At 40.2% G+C, this 11,962-nt stretch overlaps 1 protein-coding gene across 4 annotated transcripts in view; it reads left to right on the forward strand.

Annotated features, from left to right (window-relative positions):
* NRP1 (neuropilin 1) overlaps window positions 1-11,159 on the forward strand; it is a 111,018-nt gene extending 99,859 nt beyond the window's left edge. For 2 of the 4 annotated variants that reach the window (XM_014880355.2, XM_014880356.2), the window contains exons 14-18: window positions 2,391-2,522; window positions 6,110-6,381; window positions 6,876-6,969; window positions 8,553-8,612; window positions 9,854-10,284. In XM_014880355.2, the coding sequence (XP_014735841.2) occupies window positions 2,391-2,522; window positions 6,110-6,381; window positions 6,876-6,969; window positions 8,553-8,612; window positions 9,854-10,140 (845 nt within the window). In that variant the 3' untranslated portion in view covers window positions 10,141-10,284. Of the gene's footprint in view, window positions 1-2,390; window positions 2,523-6,106; window positions 6,382-6,875; window positions 6,970-8,552; window positions 8,613-9,853 lie in introns of all 4 variants that reach the window. The other 2 variants (XM_014880357.2, XM_014880354.2) reach the window with 2 other exon arrangements.
* Window positions 11,160-11,962: the final 803 nt, after the last annotated feature.

Genomic DNA, 11,962 nt, shown 5'->3' on the forward strand with positions numbered 1-11,962 from the left:
TACATTCTTCTATGTATTCTGGTATTTATTTTTATTCAGAGTTGAACAATACCAGTCCTGTCAATGTCTTGTGCTACGTGCTCATTTATGCTGTGTGGTATCTTCAGATGGATGTGATCTATCTACCACTGTTCTCCTTTTTGTGGTTTGAATACCACACAGGCTATCACTACTTTGCGTGATATAGTCCTTTGGGATTAATAAGATTAATTTTGTTCCACGTTTTCTAAAACCTTTTCTAAAGTTCTGTCTCATGGCTCTGATGTCAAAGCCATGCAATATAGCTCTCCCTAGGCCTCCTTTACAATGGAAAGCTATTTTTCACAATCTTAAACTCTTTAATTCATTGCAGTGTCACTCTGTTTCTTTTAAAACCCCCCTTGATTTTTAGATGTCCCCTTTTGGGCAAGATGTCTTTGATCATGGCCCCATTGTCTAGAAAAAAATACCTCATATACTGAAGAAAGAGACATAATGGATTGCCTTTCTACACTCATGTGTGCATAAACTGAGTTCTGCTTCTTCAACATTTTGAGCACACAGAGAGATTATTCACTATCATGTGCTTTTTTCCTAGAAAGGACTAGGGTGCTCCAGGAAACATCTTTCCTCCACATTGGATTCCTGTGCCAGATATTATCTGTTGAATTCATTTGTTCCCAAGTAGGATGCTGCATTCGTGACAATGTGGAGTAGACCCCTCTGGAGGCCAGCAGGAGAGAGGGGAGGAGGCAGACAGGATGGGGAGGATGAAAGAAAGAAGTGAAGAATGAGGACTCAGTGCAGAGAGGCACCACAGCACAGCTAAGGCACTGACAGGCACAGCAGAGGGGCAGGAGCTGCCATGGGCTCAGATGTCTCTGCTGACAGAATGAAATTTTCTCGGGGCCAGCAGGGAGAGGGCACGGTGGCCACAATGCAGGAATGCAGTGAGTTGAGGAAAAAACTGTCTGGGATCAAGGGCTTGCCAAACAAGGACACAGCAGGCAAGGAGAGAATGATAAATGAACCCTTTTTATATCCATTCTGTCTCAACCTACTCACCTGAGGTTTTGTGTTGTTAAAATTATTATTCTAGTTTACCTTCCATTAAAATCTGGGTTGTGAGTTCAAAAGCCTTACCAGTCTTCCCTGGCAGGTCAGTACATGGAGGAGGTCTTTGCCTCTTCAGACTGGAAGAACTCCACTTCAAAGGTCTGGCCAGCTGCAGGTCTCAACACAACTTCCCATATTTCTCATTTTTTTCCCACAATAAACAAGCACATTCTAAGGGTTGCATTATCTTTCCTGGCTTTTTTTATTAATAATGGGCAAGGAACACATTTTTTTCCCCAGAGTTGATATTGATGGAAGCACAGACTCCTTTGTTCTTAGTTCATACTTGCACAAAGCATCTCATTAAAGTACACCTAAGTTATTCCTTTAATAAGGCGTGAGTCATGCCTGAGAAAATACTCCAAGATTTGGTCACATTGCTGTTGGGAGGGTATTGCTCTGCTGGGAGTTGTCGCTGCTCAAGGTGAGATAAAAGTTCATACCAATGGGGTAGGAACCAAATGCTCAAAAGATTTCAAACTGCTTGTGAAAATAAGAAATGCAAAGGATTTATATGCTATCTTTGTATAATCTTTCCATTGAAATTCTGAGTTCTATTGAAGAAAATAAGTTACTATGTATTAAACCTTTGGGCAGAATTGAAAAGAAGCTGAAAACAAGATATGATCTCATCCTGACCATAATACCAGACTTCCCTTACTTTACGCAGAGCTTGTTTTGAAGCTTATTTTGAGTTCATTTGGCAATCAGCCACATTTGTCCCTTTTCCTTCTCAATTTGTCCATTTCAATGCTGCCATCTTGTGGGCCTACTTAACTGTCTGGAAGATGCTGGAAAAAGTTCCTTATTGAAGCCAAGGACTGCAGACTTCACCAGAAATCCTTTCCTGCCAAGGACATTCCATTAATGTTTCTGGTTGATCTTATTTTTGTCCAAATCTCATTGTGAGTTGCAAATTCTGGCACCATTGTGGTGCAGAGATACTGACAGCGATAAAATACATCTGATAAGTAAGCCAGAGTTTTCTTTATGAGTCTTACACGCTGCAACGCAGTTATCAGAAAATGAGAGCAAATCAGAAGAATTAATCTAACCACAGGAAAAAAAGATCCCATAATATGGGTCATAAAGAGACAAGAAGCAACCACATCTTTTACAAAAATTATTGATTTTTCATCTGTTACCCAGGAGGGCTTTCTTGCTATGGCTTTTCAGAGTTTCGGGAAGGAATGGTTCTGTCGATGGTCAAATGTATGCATTTGTTTTGAAGTACAAAATCCCAATTATGCAATTAAAATCACATTTCATCCCCCATTTTCCATCTTTCCTTGCAGAGCTGCTACTATACAACTGTGCCTTTGGCTGGGGATCCCAAAAGACTTTGTGCCACTGGGAGCATGACAACCAGGTGGATTTAAGGTGGGCAATCCTGACGAGCAAAACTGGGCCGATTCAAGACCACACAGGTAATCATGAGTTCATGATGTAACTGTTTTACAGGGGATGAGATTGTTCTGTTTAATACCAACGTCTTCCAAAATCACAGGAGAGTGAATTATACCTCAAATAGATAAAGTAACAAAGATGGTTCTCTAGTAAACCTAATCCATTATAAGTAATCACAATTGACTGTAATTGTCCTTTCTGTTGGGGAATAAAGATTGTTTCTTGTCAGGAACTGAAGATATTTCCTTCCCCTGAATTGCCTTTGGTAATCATCACCTGGGGTAGAAAAATATCTGAATGACCAAGTATTTTGCAAATATCACTGACCAACCAATACAGTCAGTCAGTTAATGACCTCACATTATTCCTGTTTGTAGTTACAGGGACTGCCCACCACAGAAAAGTATTGTATGTAAGTGAAATTTCCCAGATGGGTGTGTTGTCAGGCCCCTCTCTGTTCCAGCAGGAGCTGGAGATTATAGTCATCTTCTGCTCACAAACAGTTTTTCAAGAAATATCACCCTGGGGAATTGATTGGTTTGTTTTGTAGTAACTAACTCATAGCTCAGCATAATTAGGCAATAAATTTGCTGCAGGCTAGTGGGGAAGGGAGGGCACTGTGTGACCTGCACAGCCTCTCCCTTCAGTGTTCTCGCTTGCATACGTGCAGATTAATCAAATGGGTTGAGATGAATCCCCCTTCCCACTTCTGCTACCCTTTGCTTAATGAGAATGACAAGGAAATTAGACAAAATTGGACTTTTTAAATTCTGAGACACTTTCAATTGAATCTTAAGACAAGTACAGTAGTTTCAGGGGGAAAAAAAACTTGTAATACTTTGACTATAAATGGCATTGTACAAATAAATGGCATCAAATTAACTAAATGCAGTTAGCTGAAGTGAAGGCTGTAATGGTGGAAAAATTGATGTAGAGTAAAGTGAAATGGCTCAGTAGGATCTGACATTGAAAGGAGGTTAAAAGCTATGTTAGCCAGAGACTGACAAAATCTAAAAGGCATGCATAAGTAAAGCTCTAATTAAGACAATGAAGACAGAGTTCCTGACCTGGCACTGCAATAATATTCTGAAAATGAGAGCTATCTGCACTTTGCCATCAAGGATTATAGAGAGAGAACCTGTCTTCAATCAGGAGATGAAGAAATTATATTCTTCAAATGAGATTTTGTTGTTTCCACTGGGCCCTGCTAGTACAGAAATCTTATTTGTTCCATGAGCTGCAGCTTTAGTAAATCTTACAGGCAGCCCCTTTTTCTTCTACTGCACTTTCAATATTTTCCAAATTTTTCCTTGAACTCTAAGAGCACCTTCACCTGCCAGGCTTGTGATTCACCTGTCAGCAGGCACAGAGTGAATGAGGTGGGTGTGAACACAGACCAAGAGCAGTCTGAATACCTGGTGTCCCAAACAAACCCTCAGGTGCACAGCAAGGCCACCCTATGTACTGGGAGAACCACAGTGAGCAAGTCCCAGGCATATCTTTCTCTCAGACACATGTGTAAAGCTGAAAAAATATACGAAGGTAATCTTCAACAGCAATTACTTGAAAATGGCAGGATACACTGAATGTCACTTCAAATTAGATATCTTGTGATGAAATCTGGCCAGTGTTAGGTCCTCCAGCTCAGACAGCCATCCTAATGCTGAGATTATTTTCCTTTTTTCCTCCCTCTGGATTTGCCTATTACCATTCTTTGAGATTTGCACGTTGTGCTGCTCTGCACAGAAGCAAAGATGGAAAGAACATATAGATATAAGCATTTCTGCTTAAGAAGCTGGACAAGATGTAACTGAAGAAAGACAGAAAAAAAAATAGCCTGAATTTTTTTTTTAAATTTAACATCATCTTCTCCTATGAAATTCTTCAACATGCATATTGAGCAGGATACCCCTACTGCTCACAAAAAGATCCAGTGCTCATCTTCCTGTCTTCATTGGTGCAGGATTGTACCACTGCAATCCAGGAAGTCTCAATTATACACTATTTCACATGAAATTCAAGGATATTATATATAGGCAAAGACTAATGCTGATAAAACACCACCCTTCCAAAACATCTTCTTTTGTCTCTTTTAAGTGTTGGTATAAACAGTGAAATGTATACTTGTTTCAGCAATGCTTGAGAAATAGTATTTCCTATTATTACTTTTATCCTTCCTACTCTCAATAGGATGATGTCAATAAATGCTGACTCCATCCTTCTGTGTGAGTGCATTGCACATGCAATCTATTCCTACACACACCAGGATGAACTTTGTGTTTTTCCACCATGACTCTCTGCAAAGACACTGTTCAAAAGCTGACTGGGATGGATGTGTGGCTGGTGTAATTTAGAAGCACTTCTGTATAGTCAGTGTCTTACTTTGCAATTTTCTGTTACCAAACTAATCACACTCCCACATGCTTCTCTCTCAGCATGATTAAGAAAGTAAGTTTCCACGTTAAGGGTATTAGGTGTTCAGATTTCAATGTCTATAAATCCATTATGTCCTTGAGAAAGTACCAGCTATAATCTTACTCTTTCAGGAAAGAGGTCACAAATATATAGAATCCAACATATTATTACAAAAATCAAGAGCATTACTCTGACACCATCTGTGACAATGCTCAGCCTCTATTTGGGAAAATTCTTTAAATCTCAGTTCCTGATCTCTGACCATGGCTGTTCAAAGCCATTTCACCCTCCAGCGTTCTTCCATTCTAATCTTTCCCCTTGAGCACAGATTACTTCAAACAGATTTTTTTAATAGCACTTTGCACAATTAACACAGAGTAGGCCCCAGGGATTTATCTTTAGCCTGCTGAACCAGGGCTGGCTGTTTTCAGGAGGAGCACACTGACTAATGGAGCATGTAATGCTGTCTCCCCAAACATGCTTTGCCTCCTTCCCTTAGCAAAAGCAAGTGCCTTGTGTGTTTCATGTGGTGAGCACGTTGCTAGGGTTCACTCTTGGCATAAAACATCCCAGTGAACAGCAGAGGGGATGGCCAGAAGAAAGTGTGGAATAACAGAATTGCCTGGGTTGGACAGGACCTCTAAAGGTCATCTAGTCCAACCTCCCTGCAAGTGACCAGGGACATCTTCAAACCTGACCTTCAATGTTTCTGGAGATGGGGTGCCTACTTCCTCTCTGGAGAACCTGTGTCAATGATTCACCACCCACTAAATTTATTCCTTATATCTAGTCTGAATCTACCCTCTTTCAGTTTAAAACAAATACCCTTTAGGCTGTCACTATAGGCACTATTAAAAAGTTTCCTCATCTTTGTTATAAGTCCCCTTTAGCGGCTGAAAAGCTGCAATAAGGTTTCCCCAGAGCCTTCTCTTGTTCCAGGCTCTTCTCCCAACTCTCAGCCTGTCCTCATAGGAGAGGTACTCCAGGCTCTGATCAGCTTTGTGCCCTCTTCCTAAAACATGTCAGCTTTCCTAGAGCTCCCAAACCAACGCCCTCTGACTCTCTTGTTTGTGATGTTTGACCCATCAGCATGGAAAGAAAGCAAAAGATCAGGGGTGGTCGGGGATTCTTATGTTAACAAAGAAAATTAAAGCTGGTGGCTATTCCTAACACAGTCCTTCTGTCACAGTAGGAGATGGCAATTTCATTTACTCGCAAGCTGATGAAAGCCAGAAAGGCAAAGTGGCCCGGCTGCTGAGCCCCGTGATTTACTCCCAGAACTCTGCCCACTGCATGACGTTCTGGTACCACATGGCCGGCGCCCACGTGGGCACGCTGAAGATCAAACTGCGCTACCAAAAACCCGACGAGTATGACCAGGTGCTGTGGACCCTGAGCGGGCACCAGGCGAACCACTGGAAGGAAGGACGTGTTCTGCTGCACAAGTCAGTGAAGCACTACCAGGTGAGCTTGGCTGTTCCTCGCTGGACTGCCACGGCCAAGGCCAGCAGCACCTTGCTGGCCGCGTTTTATGCACTGCAGTAAAAGATGTCACTGAAGGATTTATGTCAACTGTATTACACCTACAGATGTGGCACACTTACTGCGACTAATAATAATGAAATATTTCATGGTCTCTCACACTACTGTGATGCAAACACTTTATTATCAGAGGCCATACAAATACTTGACAAATCATTTATCACCAGTCACAAAACTGCCTCTTTGCCACAGTTTTGGTGATGTAAAAGGCTTTCATAAAGTCGTGACAGTACATTATTTACATTTGCCTGTATAAGTTCATAAAGACGGGCAATGCAGATTTTCAGGCCACAATCAAAGCACAAGTGTGACATCATGGCGAGTGAAGATGTGTGTTAACAACTAATTAAGAAATCCTGACTGCTACAGTTGTGTGCTAACCTGAAAACAATGTGAACACTATATTGTTTTTCCAGGTTGTTATTGAGGGAGAAATTGGAAAAGGAACTGGAGGAATTGCTGTGGATGATATTAAAATTGACAATCATGTAGCACAAGAGGATTGCCGAAGTAAGTGTGACAAGCAAGAGCATAGAGAATTCTCAAAACATTGTTTATTTTGTTTGGGTAGCTGGTCTTATTTGTGAGAAAGGGATAGATAATTATTAGCTATGTTTCCACTGAAAATATCCTGATTCAGCCTGTAACTTTATTCATAGAAAGTGCCACTGGTGTCACCTTAGCATGGCAACAGTTGGATCAGAATTGGCGTCCCACTGACATAGGTCACAGCATATTCACATTCTCATGTCTCTCCCTTTATTTCATATTGCTGCCCTCTAAATTTCTCTGCTTTTCCTATTGCAGAGAAATAGGAAACTGTTTTAACTAATGCACAAAATCCAATTTTACTTCTTCACTCTTTTTAGATCACTTACTATGAAGCCTTCTTAAATTTTTTAAAGGACCATATCAAATGCTTGCAGGATAAGCAGATAGGGTGAAAAGGCCCCTGCTCTGTCTCTGCTGTCCTGTCATTCTGAGTTTGCTGTGGCTCATTTGCTGCAGTTGTCAGCTCCTAGACATGTGGGACACAAAGCAACTTTAGGACATGGCCTTTCCCATATCTAAGCCAGGCTATTCCTGAGATGCTCTTTGAGCCTTTTTATTCCTGGCCTGTCTTGAGTTATTCCAGTCACTGCTGATCATGTGCACATTGCATTCTGCACGTAATTTGGCAGCAGCAGCCCCAGATAAACACAAGCAGCAGAACACTGTCCTTCATAGTGGAGATGAAGCAATTATTTTTATATTAAAGAGGGAATAGAAATGAGAATTCTTAGCATTAAGAAGATAAATTTATTCTGTGTGAGTTAACAATACAACTAAGAGCAATAATAGAGGGTGTTCCTCACCTTTTGTAGCTAACATCCTTTTGAGGGTAACATGACAGTCTTCAGCTACATGACAATTTCACTGCAGGATGAGGAAACTGCACAATCTCTTTTTACCATGTGGTCCAACCTCTGGGGTTCATCAAATGCCACCAGAGTGGTAGCTGGCAGGAAAGGGAGGCAGGACACACTGCTTAGTCCTCCTGCAGTGTCCCCAGTGCCAAGAGAGGTGTTGAGACCACAGTGACTGTATTTAATTGACTCCAGCATGACAAAGGAAAATAACTTCTTTCCTACCTCCGTGTTTTGGTTGTTCAAACCAAATGTAGAGCAAAGATTTCTGCCTGAGGGAGCTAAACCCAAAAGCTCAGTCTGAAATCCAAACACAAGTGGTCTCACTGCAGTCAGTGAAACTATTCTTGTGATTAACTATGCCTATGCTGATGAAGTGTTATGGAATTGGGCTCCAAAATTGTAAATACAGTGAATGAGATGCTAATTCATCACACTGATTTCTCTTTCCCAGGCAGGGAAAACCCCTGCTGATAAGTAAAACTGTGCCAAGACTGGGCGGAGAGGGTTTTTTAATCTTTCTTTTTTTCTCCATTAATTTTCAGAGCCCATTATAATGAACAGCTCTGTCAAGCCACCATAATGATGCTCTGACACAGGAAAATCTGCTATACCATTATTGCCAGCATGATAGTCAATCAGTGTTTGTAACCCTAATAATCAATGTCAATTCTTTTGCTTCATTAGAATCAACTGATGTCGAGAACGAAATAGATGAAGAAGAAGACCCAGAAAGTAATCAAACAGGTAAAAATTGTGTTATTTTTTAAAAGGGAATGAATTTTAATGTGTATTTTAATGTGAATTTTTGCATTCTATTTATTTATTTATAGATTTGTTCTCTAACTGCATATTGTATTAAGGTGTTTTGATTTTTCTAGAGGAGATGATAAGAAGACTTACATTTATTTGAAGGTTGTGATAGTTTTATTCTTCTGTTTCATATGGACTTATGTACTTTTTATTATTTGTACCTATCTCAAACATTTCAAATTTCGTATGCTTAATTTGTTACACTATACTCATATACATGCAAGCACATTATAGCCCCTCCATATTTTGGTACCTAGAGGGCTTGTCCACTGCTGAAGAAAGCACTATCATTATATCTTACAGTTTATGACTCGCACTGTGCCTCAGTAATTAGGCCCAAAACTCTTCAGGTTAAATGTTTCACAGACCTGGCTGAAAATGCCATTTTATGACCAGTCTAGCAAAGCATTATCATTTCCAATGATGATAACAGTAAATGGATCATTAAATGGATCATAATTGTCATATTGTTCCAATAATAAAATATACTTGCATTTTTCAGGCAATGAGCTTAATTTCTTTCTGTTACAGTCAACGGGATTGCTATAATTGATTTCAGTGAAAGAGAGTGAATTTGTCCAAAAAAACCTTTTGGCTTTGCCACCAACAATTACAGGGTTTGCTGCTTTTGAATTATTTTCATAAACTAAAAAAGTTGAGGGAAAACATCATGATACCCAGTGAATATTTTACACAAGAGGGCAGAGTGCTCTTCTGTGTCAGTTCTGCCACTATTTGCACTTCAAGATCCAATCCTAAAGTCGTTGAAGTAGAAATAAAATGACTGGATATTCCCAACCAATATCAAAGGCTCTAGCCTCTCACATTGAGCTGAGTAGGATTTGATTAACATTTTTGAGCTAAATACTGTACCATGGCAAAATATAATCAAAAGGCCTCATTATTCACTCCCGAGACTCCCACTTAGTCCAAAGAGAACCAGAGCCCTAATAACAGGCAGCAGATTGGAGAACAGTCTGGAAAAAATCCACAGCTATTTGGGCCACATTACAGTTTCCAGCTATTTATGACCACCTTGAAGAAGTTATGTCTTAAAATGATGTAAAAAACATACGTTAAAAAAATTGATGGTCTTCTTAAAATTTCCAATTCATTAAGCAAAGTTCTAACTAGGATCAGTTCTGAAAATTTTGCAATTCTTTATTCAATTTCAGGGTTTACACCTCCATATCGTACAGGTGACGACTATGATGACATCTCCAGGAAGCCAGGCAATGTCCTGAAGACCCTAGATCCAATCCTCATTACCATCATAGCCATGAGTGCACTCGGGGTGCTTTTAGGAGCCATCTGTGGAGTTGTTCTGTACTGTGCCTGTTGGCACAATGGGATGTCAGAGAGGAACTTGTCTGCACTGGAGAATTATAACTTTGAACTGGTCGATGGTGTAAAACTGAAAAAAGACAAACTAAACACACAGAATTCGTACTCGGAAGCATGAAGGCGTAAAGCAACTGGAGAAGTCAGAGAATCGGGATGGAAGGACATAGCTCGGTCGTGCTGGGGAACTGTTGATCTTTTACTGTACAGGCTGAAAAGTGCATTGATGACACTGAGCCAAGCTTTTCTCAGGAGCTTCAATGAGTGTGTAACCGATGAACATGGACAACAATCTGTGTTAACAACCTGAATCATGTACAGTCTGCTTTTTCTGTTGGTTTTATTTGAAATAATCGAATGCTGGTGTTGAGACCAAGTATGATTGACTTATAGTTCATTTTGTCTTTCTTTCTCTCCCTCTCTTTTGTTTTCCGTTAATGGATAATTTTGTTTTTATTGTGCAAAATCCAAGATGCTGTCACAAAATGTATTCAGTGGGGTCCTTTGGATGGACATGCTGTCTGTAGCTCAGTGCCCAGAAAATATTGGAGTAACAGCAATTTAGTGGACTTCTGCACCTGTATTTGTGTATAATTGCTCGTGTTGTGCATAGGCAAAGAAGGGTTAGGATGTTTTTGAAAGTACTGCTGCATCAGTACCGATATAGCGTGTCAGCTCTGTTTACGAAGCAATACAGTCAAATTTTATTGATGTTTTTCAGTGTTGTACTAAATTTTGTGCTTGTGAACTCCATAAAAGAGTATGTGCCATCATCAGACACAACTGGTAACCAAGTGTACTGCCTAAAAACGAAACAAAAAAGTCCTTGGCACTGGCTAGTGTATGTCCTCTCAAGTGCCTTTTTGTTTGTACTGCTTCTCATTGTGTTAACATTAACTACAGCTTCTCTGCAGTTATGCCCTTGTCTTTAATCATATTCTGATGGCTCACTGACTAAAAGAAAAGTATATTTTAGTGTAAGAAAACAGCCTCAGCCAAGGCAAGGGCTAATCAGATTTGACAACCTGGCTTGATTGTTCTGCTTTCTGTATTTCAACTTCATGTCTCTTGACCCTTTTGTATAAAGCTGCAATATCCCCTTTTATTGTTCTTTCATATAGAATGTATTTTCAAATGTAAAATCTCTCTCCCTTTCTCTTCTCTTTCTCTCTCTCTTTGTCTCTCTGAGTAGGTTGCATAAGCATTTGCCATTGCCAAGGAAAGAAAACTTCAGCTTTAACTTGCTGGTAATGGCAAAGGATTTTATTAGAGTTTGTGTTAAAAAATAAGGGAAAATTCTTAACTTTATCCTCCAAAGTCGAACTTTGGGTTTCTTCTTAACAGCATAAAGTGACAGTATCTTTTTTCCTGATGTCATGGAACATGTCTTTTATCCTGAACAGCTTGCCTGTTAATTACACTGGGGAAAATTCTTCCCTTACAGAAAAGATTGCCTTTAAAAGGAGAAACTTTCCTCTTCTTGCCCCTACCTGAACTCGAGTGCTGTTCTCTCAGTAACCATGTATTTTCATGCTAATCAATGCTAATTGGGCTTACCAGTGGGTACTGAGGGCAGAATGAAATCCCACAATGTATGTAGGGTATGTTCTTACCATCATGTTATATCCAATTGGCATTTCATACCAGGAGGTTTCTGTTTGACCACAAGTGCAGGCAGTGACCAATGCAGTGAACTGAGTACTCTAAGCTGTCAGAAAAACGTGATTGGCAATGATGTGGCAATTTTTGTAACATTTTAGGGCAAATACTCTTGGTCAAATAATATTCAACAGCCTATGCAGCTGGTCCAACAGGGTAAAAAGAAACAAGAGCATGTTTCCCACAGGAGCCATACAAGGCAGTGAGGGAGCAGAGGGGTCACTCCCCTCCTGCAGGGGCAAGGGGAGCCCCTGGGTTTCTGCAGTGACCTGCACACAGCACAG

The sequence above is a fragment of the Sturnus vulgaris genome, chromosome 1 (assembly GCF_052056855.1).
Source record: "Sturnus vulgaris isolate bStuVul1 chromosome 1, bStuVul1.hap1, whole genome shotgun sequence".
NCBI lineage: Eukaryota > Metazoa > Chordata > Aves > Passeriformes > Sturnidae > Sturnus > Sturnus vulgaris.